The sequence below is a fragment of the Leptidea sinapis genome, chromosome 35 (assembly GCF_905404315.1).
Source record: "Leptidea sinapis chromosome 35, ilLepSina1.1, whole genome shotgun sequence".
Taxonomy (NCBI): domain Eukaryota; kingdom Metazoa; phylum Arthropoda; class Insecta; order Lepidoptera; family Pieridae; genus Leptidea; species Leptidea sinapis.
Genome location: NC_066299.1, coordinates 8270539 through 8293801, shown reverse-complemented (window position 1 = coordinate 8293801; position 23263 = coordinate 8270539). Strand labels below are relative to the sequence as shown.

Below are 23263 nucleotides of genomic sequence, written 5' to 3'. Positions count from 1 at the left end.
ATTGTAGGTTTTACTAATGATCATAGTGATACAATGTTTGATAATTATTTTACATTTTATTCGGATATACTACATAGATTTATTCAGACTCAGAGCTTACATTATTCGATATATCATACAAGACGCTTATGATAACTAAAGTATGACATAAAAACTTTTCACTTAATATACTCAATATATCTTTGAAATACTGCGTCAATGACTGTGAAAATGTCAGAATATGTTTAGGTATACTCGCGTCATACATCAATCTCTTCTTCACCTATGATCGCCTGTTACCAAAACACTATATAATGCTTCCTATCTCAATTTCATCCACGAAATATTATGAATTTATATGTCTCTTTCTACTGTCTCGCTTTTTCGTTGCATCGACTTTGAAATCACAACGATGCTAAAGAAGTCTTCACTTCAAAAATATGTTTTTTTGAATTAAATTGAAACAGTCTGCTCTATTATTGAACTTTCTTTTCTTGACAAGTCAGTTTATTGAGTAGCATATGACCCTGGCAGTAGATTGCAGGTTTGAGCCCTGCCTGGTGTACCTATATTATATTTCCAGTATATACCGGATGATAGCAATGTTCAATAATTGAATTCCTTAGGATAACGGACCACCGTTTAAAATCTATGTACCTTATTACCGTTTGTTGCGAATACACGTTTCCAACTGAATGAATTCAGCTATAATAAATATTATGTCAAGGGCGATGATAGATCACCTACCATCATGAGGGCCCTACGTTCGTCTGCTGATGATTGACATAAAAAGGTGAAGTCAATAATTTGATTGATCTGAGTAAATATTATGTAATTGAATAAAGACACTCCTGTACCTACATAATTATTTAAAACATGCAAGACGATTTTATATTTTGGAAGAGAATATATATAATTGATAGCACTCACCAGCAATAGGTGCACCCAGTAAAGCTCCTAACCCTTGGAATAACAGGAACAATCCAAAACAATTCGTCAGTTGTTCCAGTCCAATATATTCCACGACCAAAATTGACCGGAGGGAGGCGAAACATGCTGAAATCGTAAAATACGGGTCAGTTCATAAATTGCATTGAAAACTGATTCTTTATTTTAGTACCAAAGAATGGGAGAAGTTAAGATATTTTAATAAAAGTGCTCATTATCAAATGTAGGATTACATTATCGTCAAAAAATATACATCATACAAAAAATGTTCAAATATAATAATATGATAATATGATAATGATAATATATAAAACTCCGTTTTTGTTATGTTTGTACTTCAATTATTTTTGAGCATTTGAAATTATTGTTATAATGTATAAGGCTCTTCATATTTAAGTGCGTTCAGTAAGTGATTTTATATCCTATTTTGAGTAAGAATATTTGAATTTGTACCTTAACATATAATTTTCCATTTTTTATCAGATTGAATTTCATTAGTATAGTAAATTCTTGAAAACCGTACAAAAATATAAAAAAAAACAAAAAAATTTGCAATTATTAAGTTTCGTAGTATTTTTTATGCATGTGAAACTTTACCCTAAGTAAGTACTACCTATATCGAATATATACCAATGTTTACCAACAAATTGATGTGTAGAGATAGCATATCTAACAAATGATTAACTTACCGATGGAGAGACCGAAAACCGCGCAGTAGACAAACTGGAACGTGGTGTCAAAACAAACTCCGCTTATCATTGTCGCAATACCGCCCGCTGATAACGCGATGTTGTTCAACCACAGCGGAGACACTTTGGGCATCGATGACACCAGCCCGCAGGCGATACGACCCACGATATTGGCAACACCAATCGCAGACACCAGCCACACGCTCGTCGCTTTATCCATCCCCTCATGTTGCGCTCTCTGTTTCACGTACGAGAATGGAACAAAGAATCCGAGCATCGTAAAAAATCCACTCACTGCAAGAAGAATAAAAGTCGGCGATTTGAAAAGGCTCACATCTAACATGGTAGCGAGGGCTCGCTTCACAGCTTCTGGGCATAATTTACATTTTCCAGACTGTTCTTCTTGAGTCTCTTCTTGCGCGGGAATGTGGGTCACAGCCAAGTGGTAACCTAGAGATGTTCGTGATGTGTACTGCGGTAATCTCGCGAGGCTTCCTTCGAAGAAGATGTCGTCGCGATAGAACGGCCTTGCAACTAAATCGGCGTGGGATCGTCGCGAGCGAGACTCCCGGGTCACAACTTTGACCGAGCTCGCTATCAATGGTTCAGCATTGTCAATGTTGCTATTTGAGTCTTCCTGTTCGTCTTTCTCAGCGACCGGCACGGCGATGAATAGCGGCTTATTCATATTATTCTTAATAGTTCCCGCGGTCGTGGACGAACGTCTGCTTAGATGAGAATTGCTCCCACGAAATATTTCTTCCGCCGTCGGGTATCTTGTATTACCCGGGACGCCCATCCATGTGTGCGGACTGACTTTGTTGGTAAATTTCATTTCTGGTGGCAACGATATACCGGAGTCGAGCTTGCTGTGAAGTTTGAGCATTGAGTTTAATTTTTCCACGGCTTCCTCGTGGCGTCTAGATGCGTCTTCTTCGCCCTCTGCCAAGGTCACTCTGACCGGCTTAATGGGCCTAAACATGGCCCCAAACACCACACACAGTAATACGATACCTGCAATTAATACATACTTTATTATTAAACAGAAACAACATATTGTGAACGGTTAACGTATCAAGATAACAACTTCCGGTGGGCACGAATGACCTCGATTTGTTTCACATGTTTGACCGTTTTTGTTAGCACCAGTTCATGACCTTGGAATAATTTAATGTACTCTCAGTACACTGTTAAGGTAAAGTGTGCAGTAAGTATAAAAATAATATATATACATAACTAATTTTACTAATATTCGATTACAAATATTAATAGGGAATTAAAACGAATATGAATTATTAATATGAAATTGCAGTTAGTTAAGCTTAAGAGTGCCGTATTTATGATAGGCACATTATAAAGTATAGACTATGGGGGCCGTTATAAATTAAATTGATTTTTTTACATTAGACCAAATTGATTAATTATAACTGCTAGCCATCATTAACTTAGTATGTGTTGAGAAAATGTAGTTAGGTCACTATCATGGTTCTTGTGGCCTAAATTTCATCTAAAATAAAAAGTGACCGGCGCAGAACGTAATTGGGATCCTATGGTATTAAGCTTTAGATCCAAAATATTGCAGCACTAAAAATAGTTCAAAATGTAATTGAAATAATATATTTTATATGCGAAATAATCAAAAATCTCTTGACAATCGTAGAGCCGTATCGTAGAACAGGCAAATTTATCATTAATAAAATCGTTGATAAAATAGTAAAATTAAATTTGAAATAGCGACTTTCTTATATTTATTATCTGGCTGAGCGAGTATTTAGAAATATAATTACAGAGGCACCAACGCCAACAAACTAAATTTTTAACAAAATTCAACTGTGTATATTTGTAGCAGGAAACTTATTTTTTGATCTAGTATTTGCAAAAGCTATGTAAACAAGCGAAACCTATGCAAACTCCTTACAAACATGCTTGTTCAATGACTGGAGAATGTGAACAATAAATAATGATCGTATAGCCGTTGTTAGCAATTAAAAATATAATCATTTATTTTAACACCGTTTTCAAACACTTTCTTGTAATTTGTCTTGATTGCAGGAAGCATTGACGCATACTATACAGTAAATCGTACGCCTGTTAGATCCTTCATGAAACAAAAAAGGTTATTTTTCTTATAAAGTAACGGACGAGACAAGCAGTGCGTTCAGCTGATGGTAATTTATACGTCCTGCCCATTGCAAAGAGGTGCCGCTCAAGACTATTGAAAAACCCAAAAATTTCTGAGTGGCACTAGAATTGCGCTCGTCACCTTGAGACATGGGAAGTTGTCTCATTTGCCCAGAAATTTCACTAACTACGGCGCCCTTCAGACCGAAACACAATAATGTTTACACATTACTGCTTACGCAGAAATAGGCGTCGTTGTGGTACCCATATTCTAGCCGGCATCCTGTGCAAAGGAGCCTACTGGTAAAGTCTGTGGAGGATTTTATATCTTACCTGCATACACCAGAAGAGTGCCTCTCCAATCTAAGTGTCCAATGAGCACGCTATTGAGAGGAGAAAAGGCAAAAGTCCCGACTCCGGAGCCGCATAACGCCAGTCCTGTGGCGAGAGCGCGCCACTTCTCAAAGTAAAACCCAACTGTCAAAACTGCCGGCATGTAGATCATACAGAATCCGATACCTGAATGAAAAAATTGTTTGTTTATACGTTAGACTGAACAGAGCGAGACGAGAACAAAGACCCAATAAAACCTCGTTTGAAACATCATCTAAATGCACCTTTTCATTATTGATATGCTGAAATAAGTACTTATAGTTTTGCAGACGGGTAACTGATGTAGGTTATATTATAAGAATTTGTATCGTTAGCAGGCCTGTCTCACTCCCCGTGTAGGTATCGAAATCGTAAGTGCGTACTTGTACTATTAAATATTATTTGTCATTTTTATTTATTAATATATTATTAGGGGGGTTAATATATATTTTTTTCTGATGAGGTTTAATATTAATCTGTATAACAATAACAATGACAAACTTTTACCTATGTTCAGAGCAGCCATTAAGTTTGGCAAGAACTGTCGATACTAACCTCCCATGACACCGTATACAAGGTACAAATACTCCACACTGCCCGCAAAGTAGGACAGGGCGAACGCAGCACTCGATATCAAACTACCCACAATGGTGACGATGCGGAAACCGTACCTGAAATATGAATTTGTCTATGATGAGTTGGTCCTTTATTAGAAATAATACTAGGTAAGAAACTCAAACAGTCAAACACAAATAATCTATAAGATTATAGATACTACTAAAAATGATATATCTATATCATCTAGATGTGTGGAACTCATCTGGAGCCTTAAAGCATAGGTATATTTATAACGTGGTTATAACTCTGTCGACACAAAAAAAGATTTGTGCAACATCATACTGTTAATTTACAGTAATAATATTTTATCTTATTAACTTTTTTCTCATTAAATATGACAATTTTGAAATGTAACTCAATATTGAATTATGCTGAAAATACAGCTGTCATGGAAATCACCGCCATTTTCAAATTGCAAAAAAGAACTTTGGTTTAATATTTTTGTAGTTCATCTGGAAAAAGTTCATTCAAATAAAAGAATAAATTTGCTAAGAATCTAAGTAATTATAATTTTCACAGAGGGGTTACAATAAAGCTAAAAACGGATACACTCACGTGCTAGCAGGCCAGGCCTACTTCAGGCATTTTGATAATAGAATTTATTTAAACATATTTATTACCTAAACTTAAAAAAATTGAAATAAATTAATTCTGGCACTTTCTGGCCAGAACAAAAATCAAATTTGCAGACTCAAAAAATGTCACTTATTATAATAGTTGATTGTAATTTTTTCTACTTAAACTTTACAAGAATACCAGGCATTTGTGGCGTGCAAATTGTGGCGACACCTGAATGATGGTACGTGACCGTAGTGCACGTGATGGTAGAATTAAGTTTGTTATTGTTATAAAAGGAATTACTATTCATACGTGTTGTAATTTTTCTGCTCGTAATATCGAACATTTTGAAACAGGTTCCAGTTATTTTTGATACTAAAACCAAAAAGGAACAACACGAGCCACCTCTCTTGCATTTCAAATTCAAATAGTTTATTTCTCAAAATAGGATAACCGCATCACTTTTTGAAGTCAAGAAAATATACAAATAATAGAATAATACAGTCCTACTGCTTATAAATTATTATAATATTATTGACATTGCTTTAATCCCATGCACTTTTATCTGTTATATAATCTTTAATTGTATAATAAGCTTTTTTTTAAAGTCTCTGTTTAACAAATATTTTAAACTTTTTTAAAAACTTTTTTGCAACTACAAAGTTTGCAAATTTCTTCAGGGATTTTATTATAAAAGCGGACACATTGTCCTCTGAATGATTTGTCTATTTTCGTTAGCCTTGTGTGAATCAGAGCAAGATTATGTTTATTTCTAGTGTTGCAGTTATGAATGTAAATGTTAATTTCAATAATAATTACGTATATTATGTTATAAATACTAGGCAACAACATAATCCTTTGGTAATCCATACCTATACACAATATTTTACAGGACAATGTATCTACACTTACTCTGTGGTATTACTAAGTTAAAAACAATTATAAAAGCGGCAGGGCTTAATATAAAATTTCTGGATTTAGAACTAGATGACATAACTAATACTTGGATTTAAGTTGACGTAAAAGAAAATCATTGACATTGTCACATAATTATTATAATTAATCTGATTTGTTAATCCACTCTTAACTAAATAATAATTTAAAGATAATTTATAGGTCTAGAGAGACTGTGATAGCTGTGACACGAAAACAATAGCAGCGAACTGTTAACCTCTATTTTCAACAACGCACGCACACTTAAACAAAGTAACTGCGCGAGTGTAAGACGTAGCTTGCACATTAAACTAATAAGCCTAGCTTGTTGTCATGCGTTGCCTAACAACTAGAGGTTTGACGTATCTGACGTTTACTACTCTTAAAAAATTGAATTATTTTGAACTATTTTTTTTCAATACGGATAATGTCAATTCTAGCTTTCATAATCCTTTTCATTACAAGTTATGCATACGAATACGTGTATAATATTTTAATTGACATCTTTACGAATTATTGAAACCATGGTTACAAAATTTCACACTTACTTGTTCGCCAAAGCAGATACAAATGGACCAGCCAGTAGATAGAAGCCGGCGAGCAATGAGTTCACAAGAGCAACCTGACTCTCACTAGCCTGCCAACAAAAAAAAATACATTTCGTGACTTCTCGATGAAAGATGGGGTTTGATGGGAACTTTTTAAACGCGCTAATGGATCGAATGAAAATTGGTGATCTATTTCTCGCGTCTATCGACGAATCAACAGACTGGGCTTCAATATTTCTTGATAATTTTTGGTACTACAACTTTTTAAATATTATGTGGTCACCCTCTGAGAATGACCAGATTTTTTTATGACAACAGAGACGAGCAGAGCGTTCAGCTGATCGTTCGGCACTTCAACTGCGCTCGTCACCTTGAGACATACTAACGAACTACTCTCTTAAGGAGTTGTTCAGGAATGTGAGAGATACTGCTGTGACCTAATTATAATTGATGACCATAATCATGGGTACAATAAAATTTAATATTTAATTTTTTATTTCGATAATTTTACCATTTAACAGCTGCTTGAAATGATGAATTCTCAAATTTTAGTTCTGCCTTTCTTAGCACACATATAATATCTACAATATTTTTCGCAAATTTTAATAGTCGTTTTTTTTGGAACGGTAACTTTTTAATAAATAAAATAACTCGGGAGAGCAACTTTAGTATAAACGCGATAACATGTTAAGTGATGACACAGCACAGCACTACAGTATAGGGGCGTGAGGCGAGGTATTTACCCCAGGCCCCGACTGCATTCAACTCACGCGATAACTGTCTAATGTGGTCGGTAACACATCTGCGATTCCTCCGGTGTTGCAACAGCGTATGGTGGTCATCTGGTACTGTCAGTGACCGTGTATCACATAAACGAATAATGAATTTTTTATTTCACATTTAGTTCTTTCGTTTCGATGACTCTAACCAAATTAACTTATCATTCGATTACTATTGTCAGCAAATAATCGTCATAATATTGATACACCTTCAAGTTTAGGTTACACACAGTGATAAATATCACGCGTTATTTACGTTGGGTTTTGCTTACAAGCAACAATGTTAATATTATGTAAGCAAGGTAGACTAGTTTATATGTATATTTGAACCTGAACGCTGAGCGCTTATCATTGCAATGTTGTTACAACGATGAGGTTAGACATTTCATTCATACTAGGTGTAGTATTGAGTCATTCGATTGAAAATTGTTTCTCCACGGCTCATTATTTGACGGCGAGATGTAAAAATGATTATTATTAAAAAAAAAAATACTATGGTATAAAAATTAACATATAGGACACATTCCTAGTGAGCACTGTGGTGCGTGGTCGTACTCAAAACAGGTGTTTTCAGTATATTTGAGGTTAGTTTAAAAATCCAATGATAATGTTGATCGAGTTACCTTGTACGGCTATTTACGATTTAAGGCGAAGAGTAAGCAGAAAACACGTAAACATGGTGTTTTAGACAAGTTTTGTGGTAAAACTATCGATATAGCATTTCGAGCTATGAACACAACTTAATCCTGTTACACATATCCTTAAGTCTTATTTGTAGGTAGCTAATGCTTGCTGTAGGTTATAGTTAACACTGCCGAGCCTTTTTGAACTACCACTTTTCTTTGAAGTTAAACAAGTTTTTTGGCATGGCGTGACGCATTTTTTTGGTACTTCTTTCAGAAAAGTTATTCTTATAGCTTGTACTTTTTTGTGTAGGTTCATTTATTCAGATTAGTAGTGAATAACGAGGATTGTAAGCATATAAACTGCTTTCCACGCAAGAATTTTGAAAATATTGGCTTTGTTACATAGATGGCGGGCTGGCAGCCGTGAACTCATATCGCTCAAGGTCGCTGGCATTTAGTGTCGCCTTAACATCTGTGTTGGTACCAATATACGTAAAATAATTTGTCTTCCTGGCTTTTACATTAATATTATCACGACTAATTTCACTAACTTAAATATTTCTGTTACATTGAATACACTGTCATTGGCGTAAAAAGGCATTTACTTGGCATAACAAATTGATTGCTTTAGAATTCTTTTTGAAGTGACTTCTAACACTACCACCGCTTCGGAAACAAATGGCGCTCTGAGAGAGAAGAAGCGGCAGAACTCTCCCCGGATCCTTTTTTTTGATCTATTTAATAAAATATACAATATTGTACTGTCATTGTTATTGTTTTATAGCATAAAATAATCATAATTTAGTCCCAGGCTGTCCCATCATTTAAATATTCAGCTGAAGGGTAGTAGGATTTACGACAGAAAAATTGTAAAGGTTTATTAAACCAAATATTAGATAATAGGCTACAAGGACAATAGATTAATTAATAAACAATAATATTAGTGTTACGCATGTATAAATAATAATTGCTTCTAATAATTATGTTAATATAATTTTGCACTGTATAATATCGTGATCTAGATGTTTTGTTATTTATTAACAATTACAATTAATTAGTATTTCTCTAAGTCTTAGCACATTGCACATAATGGAAAGACTTTTTCTTTTGTACTTATTATACGAATTTCGCTTTCAAATTTAACCCGAACAAAATCAAAATCGAACTCGCGGTGGCTAGATTAACTGTACTTTGATAAATGGTGATTGTAAAGGACCAATTAGACGCTCATTCCACTATTAAATCAGGCATGTACTGAACAGGGGCAGTAATGTACTGGCAAGAGACCTTTATGAAGGTTGACGCGAGTACAATAAATTAGGGAAAAACAAAATCTTGGCTTCTGCCTTCACTTTCGGGTTAGTATATTTCTAATGGATTGTATGAAACTGAATGAGAAGTTTGGTGTAATTTTAATGTAGTTTTCGTAATAGTTGCATTTTACCTTGAGTGATATATAACGAGAGTAGGAAAAGGGAAGTTAAGATAACATGCGTAAATAAAAACAGATTAGATAAATATAATTATTAAACATCAGCGTACAAGTAGTGAACCATTTCCGTTTTATTATACTGTTGTTGATATAATGGCCTTGTAGACAATACTTGGATGAAGTGAGTTACTTTCAAAGCTCATTGAGATATTTATTGTTACCTAATTTTAATGGAATGATTATGAGAATCAACTGATAGATGATCACATCCGCACTTTTGTCTTTTTATGAGAAAAAGTGACGAGAGCTTTGAGACACAAGATGTTGTCTTATTAGGCCAGTAATGTCAGTAACTACGGCGCCCTTAAAAATCAAAACTCAATTTCTTCTTCGTCCCCTCACTGCTGAGGATCGTGACTCTGTCGACTGCCAAAAGCATGCCTCCATCGGTTAGAGTCGGTGGCCTGGTGAAGTGCTATGTTGACAGGGATATCCGGATGTTCGAATATCTGATGTGACCATATCTTCGGATTTCGTCCTCTCGGTATTTGCCTCTCTACCTTCTCCGTCACCATCAGTCTTTCGAGAGTATCTTCGCTTCTGCGAGCATTGTGCCCTAAATATGTCAAGATTCTTTGTTGGCAAACCTGACACAATCGACTGATCTTTCTGAAACCTCAGCTGTTTAAAGACAGAGACATTTGTGCGGTGAGCTGTCCAAGGAATCCTTAGCAGGCGGCGCAAATACTAATTTCGAAGACGTCAATTATCTGCCGGTCCACTGCTTTCAATGTCCATGTCTCTGTCCAAAAACTTAATAATGCTAGGACAATACTGCTTGACGGCAGAAATGGGCACCGGTATGGTGCCCATTTCGCAGATATCCTGAAGAAACCTTCTACTGGTAAACGCTGAAAGTACTTTTTACTTGAACACCACGAATCCAGATGGTGAAGTGGTATTTAGAATCGTGGTGAGTGAAGCTATGCTGAAAATCAACGACAGGAATCAAAGTCAATTAAATCTTTAGTATACAAATAGATACGGTAGAAGATGCACAAACGTCCCTACAAAAGGTATGACTGTAGAGTCTCTCAACTATGTTGTGGATGCGATCAAAGAACTCAAGATAATACTGGGGTACACGAGAACAAAGATGAGAGCAGTTTTCCATCTTAAAGTGCATTACTGTTTGTGCTGGCATGGAGTATCGCCTCCCTTCAATGATAATATATCCATCTTTTCAACCAGTTTATATTCAATACTTGGTGAAGTACCAAGCGGCTAGTTTGGCAGAATGGTGGGTGTTACTATCCCGTGTATGGCCTGTGTATACGACGGTATTATCATCAGCATAACAATGCATGAGACATCCAACATGTGATTGATATGTTAAGAGGATAATGTTGTAGACAAAACACAGCGATTTGTGATCCATTAGACAGAAATTTCAAAAAAATTGCCTTGTAGCTCACTTTTTCGTTTTATTTCAGTTTTTACGTTATTTTGAGCAAAGTCAGACATAGCCCATGGTAGAAGCCAGTCGGACATCTGTTGTTACCCTACGCATGTCGGAGAGATAAGAGTTGCCGAATACTATTATAATGCTATCCACGATTTTTGACAGGAGGTCAGTATAAGCAATAGGCCTGTAGATGGCTGGATACGAAATGTGACCGTTTTAGGGCTCAAATGGGCAAAACGGCTGACTTTCTTGACCAAGACTTAGCAGTTGAAGTAGATACCTTAGCAGCAACGTCAACTCAGAGGCACTCGAAACAAGAAGAGATTTATTTGAGATACTTAGTAATAACAATGGGAATATTGTTAAGAAATCAGCCCCAAAGAATACTGGGGAGATTCCGAATTAGAATTTGAAGTCAAATGATGCAAATCTTTACAGGCTCTACGATACTGAAAGGTGGTTGTTCGACTTGTTGAGAGTTTCTTTAATAAATATTGTACACGAATCGGAAAGGATTTACACGAAAAGTTTTAAGTTCAAAATAACAACGTTAACCATGCTATTATATTATTATCATGATAGATAAATAATAGCTTGCATGGAAATCACACAACGTATTTCTGTACCGTAACTAGATCGTAAGAATATTATATATTTTACTAGAATGTTTGGAATGTAGCTATCCCTACGCACGCGAAATGCGTACACACATCGTTTAAAGTTTATGTGCAGGAAAATTCCTCAACTGTTTCGCAATTTTACCAGAGCCCTGCATGATAATTGTGGAAATCACAGAATAAGGTAAACAGATTATCGATTCATGATAAGGAAAAACAACTCAAAACCTATACGTCTGTTGTTTTAATTTATAAAAATCGCTAAATACTTATACCTACCATAGAAACGTAATGTTTTATTGTTGAGCTTTCCTCTAGATTTAACGTTAACCTTTTAGAAATAATAAATTTAGAACGGTTATTTGTGTATGTAGGTCGGTATGTATACCTGACATTTTATTAGCTAGCTTACCATGTTTTGTGGGGCTTCGCAATAAATGTTGAGTAAGTAATCTACAGAGACTATGGATGCATTCTCTAATTAGTATATTATGGTCATCTACTTTCCGTTTTCCTAATTTTTGTTTCGGCTTCATTAGTTTATTTGTGTAGTAAATTTAATCCTAGAAGTGAGGGTTATCACTGTGAAACATAATTGTTTAAAATTAAAACAATATATTGTCAAACTGTAAAACGAAATTGCACTTCAGATCAAATTAAAGCATAATGAAGCTTTTCAAGCGTTTTTACTATTAATAGTATTTTATGAAAAAAAATCTCAAATAAGGTAACTTATTGCCACTATTTCTATATGTTATTATATATTTCAGTTTAGCATTAAATAAGAGTTGTCGCATTATTTAATGCTATAAGCTTAGTCTTTCTCACAAAATCAACGATGATCTTAGTAGCTTTGTTTGTAGTACCAATGCCCAATAATTCCTAAAAAATGACATGAGAACATGAAGAAGAATTATTAAGACCGATCTTCGCGTCTATTGTCCGTCTTCTCAAGTATTATAAGACGTGGGCTTCATCATTAAGTTACCTCAAGTTCGTTCCGACCTCGACTGTGGCTACAGATTCTGTGAATTCTTTCTTACTAATATTATAATTTGAGTTTCACGTTCTAACTTGTCACAAGTTGTCAGGGGTAAATCGGTACATTTTAGAGCGGGTCCATATCCATATATTTAGATAGCGTGACGGTAAAGGGAGTCATCAAACGAAAGAGAACTGCTATTTTGAATAAAGTATAAAATAGCTATTAATAAATAAACCGAAACTAAAACTATCATTGGTTTACTTTACTTTCAATTGGTTTTAGATCCGTGGTCTCTGAGGATTATTATTCCTCAATTGTTATGCTCATTGCTGTTTGCTATAGTGATGCATTTCTCCGAAGCTAAACCCAACTAGGTAAATATGCATTGACTAACGGTACTTACGACTTACGAGTCGACAATTACAGATGGACAACACTTGTCACATAATATTTACTACTTTATATGGGATATTTTAACCTTCAACACTGAATAAATAAAAAAAGAACTATTAAACATATTATTAGCGGCTCCTAAAAGCATCTATGCGCGTAATCGTAAATTAACAATACAACAAATTAGTTCATTATACTGCCAACAGATTGCACTGTTCATGCCTTATAATTCTTTGGTAACTATGTATTAAAATATTTGTGTTTTTATAAATTTTTCGTCGAACGCTACAATAATAAGCTTTTAAATGGTGTTAATAACCGACAGTTGCTGACAAACCGCATATAAGTACTTATGTATTAGGTACTTATCATGAATTAATTCATAGTTTAATGGAATATTATAAATTCCAACAGATAATATGTTGTTTAAATTTTTTTAGAAAATTAATGAACACTTCATAGTCATATGTATATTAATGAGTTAATAATTAATAGTAAAAACTTGTGGCCACGCGGTAGCAACTCGACTATCATTACATTATCATATATAAAGAAAAACAAAAAAATTATATTATCGTTATACACTGAATTTTGTCATATATTATTTTTTGGTCTCACTTAATTAAAAATTGCTTTGGGATGATTAGTGTTTTGCTCTAGATAAGATGTACAATAGCTGAGCATAGGCGGCATCAGGTCATTGAGTAGAAGAGCGGAAGTTTAACTTAGACGCATCATTCTCTATTCTATTTGCTTTGGTCAATGATGCAATCGGTCCGCGAGATGTCATTCACAAATCGCTAGTTATTGTCAATTATTGGAGACTGAGAAAACAATAAGAAGAAGGTATAGTGTGCTAGAGAGATTCTTGTCTGTGCCGGCAAAAAAATAGCAACCACTCAACCGGAAAGCGTAGAAGAACTAAGTGCAGCCCCAGTGCAGTTCCAGAATAAAGTAAACAAGACGACGAAGACTTTTAAAATAGACCAGACAAATAGAACTTTCTGATACATTTCTAAGCTGTATTTAAACGATTGCGAAACGTCAGACTAGGCCGCTGGTGTAACGAATGTGGAATGTTTGGCAGAACCCCAACTTGTGCATTCAGCATTGTTATTTGATTTAGATTTGTCTTTGGTTTATGTCACCTATCACGTACACACTTATAGCACTGGGTTAACTATCCTACAATTACTCCCAGGAATTTAAATAGTAAAAATATTTAAATAATAAGGCCTCATTTATTTGGAATAAATGATCCGTGATCGAGGGTATCTGTTTCTTTTAGGCACAGTTATGAAGACGTATCACAGATGTTGAAGAAACAACAAACATATGATTCCTCAGATGAAATATAAAATATAATTTGGCACTATATAAATTTGCTGAAAGTAAACCAACTATTTGAAGAACTTCTTCAGTGGCGTTGAGCGCTTTTCTTGGGATGGGTATAAAATGTAAAACTCGCGTCAGGACACGTGGCCTGGTCGAAAATTCGTAAGACAGACGTTGAAATTATGGATGAAAGAAACATTTTATTCTGATAAATAAAGCAATTCGTGTGAAGTTATTCCCTAACCATTCCAAAATATTCAAAAATGCACAACGTTAATGTTCAAGTATTCACTTCAGCCGGCACTCCCGGGGTGCAAGCCGTTATTTTTTTATAGGCTTGTTGTTGTATTTTTCTATTAAGCAGTACTTAATGCATTTTTTTTAATTTTCATAAATAGAAATAAATATGCCTTGAATATAAATTTTTATTTCAAATAGAGTATAGCTACTTCTCTACCTACCGAAGCGCAGAAAAGTATTTTCTGGTAATTTTTCGCTACGCTACATGAGAAACATGACAACCCCATTACAGAGCTGGAATAATTCCACTTTCGTATTGAATTGGCGTAAACTGTGTATGTAATTAATTGACGGCCTCAGCTGGCTTCTTTGACGTCAAACGTATATGGACATAATAATTCAAGACTGGAAAGCAACTAGCAGATATATTGGCGGAAAATTCTTTTCACGTAGATATTGTCGAACGAATATATAAAGATATAAAATACTACATTACGTTCATTATGCTATATTAATTAGTATCTATAGTAATTTTATTCTTTGGCGTCGCGTAGAGATGTGGGTTCTCTTTTCATCATTTACTGCATATATCACAGGGAGTGCTCAGAGGAGTTGATCGGGTTAATACCAGCGGCCAAATTCCACCACCGGACATTAAGTCAAAATGCGAAATTCGTATTGCGAGGAGATTTTTTGCCTCTGAAGGTGTACGCACTTTTTTTTAAGGTCGTATCGTTCCGGAAACACCGCACAAGGAAACTCGTACCATAGGTTTGTAGTAAATAATGTCCGTTCTTCTCAGAATTGTAGACTCTGAATGTAAATAGTGATTTTTAAATCCAATTCTGAATGAATTAACATGAATATTTGAGAATTTCGTGAGATTCGAGAACAAAAACTAACGTTTGTACTGAACCCTAACGCTGAATTCCACCATCACCATACGCTACATGCCAAACATGAACATCAAATACAGTTTCCTTCCATATTTAATCAAACTGATCAATTACCATCGGATTACTTATTTGTACTCCTATTCCATTATAACTACTCAGTAAGGAGTAATGACCCAAGATGTAGACTTTTATGTGAACCAAAAGCTCTTCAAATTGGTGTGTAAGATCACCGAAGAATGCATTAAAATTAAGGACACAAATATCAGTAAAAAACAGCGGCAAAACAGAAATATACGAGTATGATGGATTTCCTATATTTTTGTATGTAGGTATTCATACAAGTTGCAGTTCGTGTGCGTTTACTTGATATAATGTGATATTACGTAATCCGACTATAGATATCGCGTCTCGCAGAGTATTCTAAAGTTGTACCGGCTAGGCAGCTAGGAAATCGGTGTTAGGGGTTAGTTTTTCCCTAACCCCTAGTTTGGACAAAGCCAAGTTAGCTCTTAGGCATAATCCAATTGGCTTTACCGGTAATGGTTGAGTTAAATCAAACACACTAATATAATCAAAGAGGATGTAAGTAATACGTAATAAGAAGCGGAACTGCCTAAGTAAAAATTTAAATTTAGTTTAGTATGAAACGTGCAGTCATTTGACATAAGTTTGAAATAGTACCTAGTAAGTAATTACAGTATCGCGATTGACCACGAAGTACAATCCGGCTAATTTTGAAAGCGAACATGTTGGATTTCTCCTTTTTTTTTAACAAGATTATAGCTGTCATCTGTCAATCTGTCAATGACTGCACGTTTCAGTAAATCGAGTAAATCGCTTTTTTCTTAGAGAGTTTCGCTAGCCTGATATAATTTCCGTAAAACAAGTCGATTAATAATTTTCATTCGAATAACACTCGACTCGACTCGACAGTAATCGTATTTAATTTACGGCCGTCCCGAATCTCAATCATCAATCATTACTCATTTCTCGCTTGTCTATGGTAGCGCACATAGACTACGTATGAGTTGAGGCGCCTGTAATGACCTCGACCATAACATTATGGTAATTGTGTACGACATTGTACAAATAAGACGCAATTGTTCGTTCTATAAATTAATTTATTCTCTTTTGATAAATATGTCCGATATATTATTGTTTATCAATTGTAACATACCTTTGTTACGTTCTATATGTAAGTAAAATATTATATAGAATTCAATTCAATACTTAATTATTCAGTCTGTATTTTTGTTGACATTATCCTGAACTTGTCAAGGTAAAATTTTATTTCAACTCTGCTTGCGTGGTTTCTACCAAAAAATCTTGACTTGTGTCAGCCTGACACATTGAATAGCTAACATAAAAATACCAATGACCGTCTAAATATTTTAAAAACACTTGACGTAACATGGATCTGTCAATTGTTGTCGCAGATTATCAGTGGCACGATAATTAGCATTCAATATCAAATGACCCACTTTTACCACTTCGCGCGCAACTTTAAAATCTAGAAACATTTACAAGAAACAAATATATTCCTTATATTCTTATCCCAACTAATATTTGTAACTAAGTTGGCCTTTTCCAAAACAGTTATAATTCTGAGCTGCTAGATAATTATTAATAGTTCGAAGAAAAATAAAATGTAACAGAATTTTTAACAACATTAAAATTTAAGCTATATATTGTATTCACATGCGAACTCAATAATTTAATAGGGTTAGTACCTATTCGTATTAAAATAATCCATTTTGTAAGATGTCTTTCTTTTAGCGGTTATAAATGCGGCGCGCGGGAAATACTAATACCATAAGAAGCCTAGTATTTTAAGAATATCACAAACACGACGCAATGCCTTTATTCAATTTGCATTAAAATAAGATTGAGATAATTTTCACAACCCGAAGAGGCGCGGCTATGACGTCACACGGCGCACGCGCAAGCGTCACTCAGCAATATTACGAATACTTCGATCGTCTTACATCTATTTATAAATAACGGGTCCGTCGGCCGACTGATACGAATGTGTTACGAGCAACAAGACGCACGTTGTTTAATTTCCCGTGCTCATTTGGAAATATTTGAAAAAAAAAAAAAAAATTAATTATAGGACCGTATACTAGAAGGCTTCTATCTTTTACGTTAATTTTCTCCAATATACCTAAAATAATTAACTTAAGAGACAGTTTTTGTTACCGACACGCGTTTCATGCCCCTTACAAAGTTTAATTAACACAATTTCAACAATCCACAGTATATATACATTGAACTTTTTACTAAATCCATTTGATATTACTTATAAGATATACACAGCATTAAACATAAGCTATAAGCATTTCGGTGACGCCAACTCACAATATTTCAGTTTCACCCATTTAAAAAATGTCTATCTATACTCTATAGTATATATACTTACCTACTGACGTCTGCGGCGCAGCGACCCAAAGTGGGATTTGGGCTCCGACACGAGAGTCCGTCCGTCTAACTATATATTTTATATATATTTATTGCGTGCAGTCATGAGCAATTTGATGACGCGAACCCATAAGATTTTCCCCTACCAAAAAGTGCCCGACGGGGCTAGAGCAGTATTCACTTCAAAAATTATTTACTTTGAATTATGTTAAATATTTACCAGTGGGAGGCTCCTTTGCACAGGATGCCGGTTAAATTATAGGTACCACAGCGGCGCCTATTTCTGCCGTGAAGCAGTAATGTGTAAGCATTATAATTGTGTTTCGATCTGAAATAACTGGGCAAATGAGACTTAACATCTTATGTCTCAAGGTGACAGGCGGAAATGTAGTGCCGGAATTTTTGGGTTTTTCAAGAATTCTGAGCGGCACTAAATTGTAATGGGCAGGGTGTATCAATTACCATCAGCTGAACGTCCTGTTCGTCTCGTCCCTTATTTTCATAAAAAAGTCCCGATCTCCGGTTGACCGCATGTTAGGTATATCATATTATGTTATATACTTACATGAAATTCGTTTTGAATGGGCTTGAGTAGCGTCCCCCCGCTCATGATGATGCCGTCGACGAGGAAGTTGCACATGAAAGAGGCCACCACTACCATCCAGCCCCAACCTCCATCCGGTGGTACCACCTGGCCACAATTATTTTGTAATTAGTGTTACTTGCTTAGATAATTTGAACGTCTAGGATCTAAATAGAGCCTCTTTCTGCTAGACAACCGATGAAAACAGGCCAGGCTTATTACTTTAGTGTGCGTGACAAGCTATACTCGCGATTTGTATGTCACTTTATGTTATTGTAAGTGCATTGCTCAAAATACAGGTTAACTGTCAACCTCTATTTATTTCGACATTCTCACAGCTGTCTCAGTTTATCTAGACGTATAAATGATCTAAGATTAGTTGTATAAGAGGTACGAGACCTCGATCATTTAAAGAAAGAAGGGAATAAAGATTATTCAACAAATTATATTAAAAACGACTTGCGACACAGAGAGCTAATTGAATTAGGCTCATAGAAGAGTGTAATTTTTTTAATAATATGCAAAAATCGATGTGTTTATTCTTTCATCATCATTTCAGCCGTAAAACGTCCACTGCTAGACAAGGGCCTCCCCCAGAGATCGCCATGACGATGTGTCCTGCGCTGCCTTCATTCAACCCACTCCAGCGATCTTGACCAGATCTTGTAGGGGGCCTACCATCACTACAACTTCCGGTACGTGGTGGCCACTCGAGGACTTTACTGCCTCAACGGCTATCTGTCTGTCGAGCTATATGCCACTGCTACTTCAGTTTGGCAACCGACTGGCTGGGGACTTTGGATCTTCTCATAACTGATTCGATCTCGCAGGGCAATTCCGAGCATAGTTTGTTACTTAGTAAACTACTGCCGGGTCTGCACCAGTTTTCGATGTTTTATGAATACATCTAGTGATGTGATCTCTATATCATATTTATCATATTACTATAGTTTCATTGACAGAGAGTTTTGAGTCTGAACACATAAAAATCTATTTAATAATAATTATGTTGTCTCTTATGTTCGTCACAAATGGGCATAGAAATACTTCCTTAATGAATTAAGACATGTTATTTTAATTTATATAATTAAAAGAAATATATATTGTCTGAAACACGGACTTTCACGGACAAGAACTTTCATCTCAAATATATCACATAGGCACATAATTAATTATTGAGTCAATTAAATAATGTATATGATATATTATTTGTAAATCATTGAAGACGAGTAAAATTAATAAATTATAGAATTAATTACACAATTTTCTTCAACTTTTTCACACAAATAATCTTTATCCCCGCCTCCAAATATTCTATACGAGAGCGTACTGTCCGACATTTCGTTATTTATTACAAATTATTGCGTTTTTGTTGTAATAAAACAATAAATATTGACAATATCAAAAGTTCTATTTACAAGGCCTGAATTAGATGTCAAAAACTGATAGCCAAAAAATATAATATTGGAAGAACATAGATTATAATATATTTTACGTATCACTTGCTCAATAGTGACATAATATTCTGTGACTATAATTGGTCATTCCAAGTTTATTCCAAGCATCTAAAAACAGTGGCATAATATTGTATTGAATTTCAATGAGGCTCTAGGTTTAGGGACTGAATTAATTTGTACTTGGAACACTAAAATAACAAAAATGTTGATTGAAACCTGTTTTATTAAGCGAAAAGCGATAAAATAATAATCGACCACATTTTAACTTGTTATTAATACAGTTCTAAATAAATACGTTAATTCTAATTTTGTCCCTATTCTCTCGCAGTTGGTACAAAAAGTAGAGTATGTTCTTCTCGACGGGGATAGAACAGTATTTTTTTTGGGTGAGCTTGAATCACTCACTGCATTAAGGACTCCTAGAGTTTTCTTAATATTTAATGTTTTATTATATTTAATTGAACCATAGTCCTTCGTTACGCTGCACCCGCGACATAAGACACTGCTCTATCCTCTGGTTAGAAAATATACTATATAAATCTAATTATGTAGTATTCAGATGTAAGACGTTTAAAACTATTAAGTTTAAGGCTTGAGTTTAGGTAAACACTGCAAAGAGGATGTACTGTCTTATGTTTTTCAATTGAATTAGTCCAAAACCATGGGTACCTTCAAAAAAGCGCGTACACCTTCCTTAAAGGCCAACAACGCTCTTGTGATTCCTCTGGTGTTGCAAGATAATGTGGGCGGCGGTGATCACTTAACACCAGGTGACCCGTACGCTCGTTTGTCCTCCTATTCCATAAAAAAAAACGTAAATTCCAATTGGAATTTTTGAGCAGGTTTGCTATGAGGTTTTATTGCTTTTTAAAAATATAAAATAATGTTCTATACAGCCACACTGTCTCTGGAACGTAATGCCGCCTTCCGTTTCCCTTTCACCCCCTCGCACGGCTCCTGTTGCATCACTACGGTATGCAGTTTCATTACCGTTAGGTACATGACGTGGTATTTTCCTGCTATCGCTGCTGTTTTTCAAGTTTTCATTGTTAAGTTTTGACTTTTGTTGTTAATAGTTTTGTAGTCTCTGTCGTTATGTGTCGCTATAATAGTACTGACAGAAAAATAAAAACTCTTTGTACTAAACCTAGAGATACTTTCATTGATTTTTCATCATCTTTCTAATATATAAAATTCTCGTGTCATGGTGTTAAACTTTGAACTCCTCCGAAACGGCTTGACCGATTCTAATGAAATTTTGAGTGCATATTGGGTAGGTCTGAGAATCGGACAACATCTCTCTTTTTCATTTTTAAATTTGTTTGATTATGAGTCAGCATTAAAAAATACGCACAACTTCGTAAATTTTCACCCAGCTACGATCAACAGTTACTTTTGTATCGCGATTTTAATATCGGCAATACAACGTTTGCTGGGTCAGCTAGTTATAATATAATAATCAACATCACAATACAACATCTTTACATCAATCAATAATATAGAAAAAAAAATTAATAATTATATTCAAGCGGTGCTTGTTTTGCACACCGTAACAAAGCGATGATGTGACGTCATCAACGTTAGGTCCAGAGTAGTAACGAGCGACTTAATTATAGTAATACTAAAGTAAATATTAATGTCACCAAATGATATTCTTATTCAGCTCGTGGGCCGTGATTATAAAATATTCCAATCTGTTTGGGTGCACGACAGCTGACCAATATAGGCAAAAAATATGTAAATCAAAATAATAATGAAAGCTAATAAAATTACAGTCTTTTTTGATTAATTATATTAAGTAAAAAATGTAGAAAGAAATGTAGTACATAAAATTATGTATTATATAAGTATGCTTAGGAGCCCATTTTTCGTATAACGGCCGTTTTCAATAACCTATCTATCCTTAGTTTAACTTAATAAACGTAGACAAATCTATCCTTTGACGCCTACTTATATTTCAATAACCTATTGACAGATAGCATTGGACTACTAACTATATTGTACATAACTATGTATAGATAAGATCTAGTCATTAAACGGTGACAGCAATGTATCCGTAAGTTAAACTATTATAAGTGTAGATAGTTTATTGAAAACCGCCGTAAGTCTATACTTAGAATATACCCGCGTACCAAAGAACTAGCTCCAGAAAACGGTTTGAGAAGCTCTACTGGTATTGATCCACAAACTTACGATAAGTTTTTTTTACAAATAAACTCCCTTTTCCCATCACAATTTCGCCCTAACCATATATTTATAAATGTTAAATAATAAAAAATAACATCTTCATACAAATGATTTAAGTTTTCTTTAGTGTTCATTCCGCCAATATTTGTTTTTAAAACAGTCTCGTGCCAGATTTTGGCGAGACAACACGTCCTGAGGATGCCTCGTGTAGAGGCGAAACACGTGTCGAATTGTTTTAAAAACAAATATTGGCGGAATTAACACTAAAGAAAACTTAAATCATTTGTATAATTATAGATTTCCGCAAAGTAACGCCTAATTCAATAACTTTTCTAATAACATCTTCATTACATTTCCATTAGTGCACTGAAACACAAGAGATAAATGCCTTTTATGTTATGTTACAATAATTGGCGCCTAGTGACCTTTCTCAACTAAAAGTTTATTTCGTAATATTTCACAATTTCAGCGTGGAGACAGAACATTAATTAAGTAATAGTTATGAAACATTCCATGGTCATGTACATACATTAGGATATTGGTGCTACCGACAAATTAAAGGCTCCATTACTGGGTGAAATTATTTATTCTATGAAGAAACTTTAAGACATTGTTGTAGTAATTTTTAACATGCAGCAACCAATATATAAGTTCCAAATATGACTGTAGCCCAAACCAGTGAATCCAAAATAAATGTTCCAACTTTATAAGCGAATTCCTTTCGTCTTTGCCAGAGCCTGAGCACTGCCATCTCAAAGTATTAGCAGTAGCACAGTAAATGTTATTTCAGCAAATACAAGAGATACCGTTGTTATTAAACATGCATTAACTAACTTCTCGGCAACTTTTCGCAATGTAATTCGCCTCTTCGAACTTTTGTCATAAGTCATCGTATATTACGTATTCTTTGGATCCAGAATCTTCATTCCCATATTATTTTTTAATTTTCTTTACAGCAAGTACATTCTTCAATACATTCCGGTTCCGAGTCAAAAATTTCTGTTTTTATGGAAACTGTTTCTCTAAGAAAACTTAGATCGAATTGTTTAAAACTGTTTATTACTTCGTAGATATGGTACCCAAC

General features: G+C 34.7%; 1 protein-coding gene across 1 annotated transcript in view; it reads right to left on the bottom strand.

Annotated features, from left to right (window-relative positions):
* The window catches only part of LOC126975203 (monocarboxylate transporter 3), a 52174-nt gene that overhangs the window by 5921 nt on the left and 22990 nt on the right, over positions 1-23263 (bottom strand). Inside the window, exons 3-8 of the mRNA XM_050822987.1 lie at positions 18518-18643; positions 6767-6855; positions 4665-4780; positions 4071-4256; positions 1617-2630; positions 910-1035 (exon numbers count right to left, since the gene is read on the bottom strand). Coding sequence (XP_050678944.1) covers positions 910-1035; positions 1617-2630; positions 4071-4256; positions 4665-4780; positions 6767-6855; positions 18518-18643 — 1657 coding nt within the window. The remainder of the gene's footprint in view (positions 1-909; positions 1036-1616; positions 2631-4070; positions 4257-4664; positions 4781-6766; positions 6856-18517; positions 18644-23263) is intronic.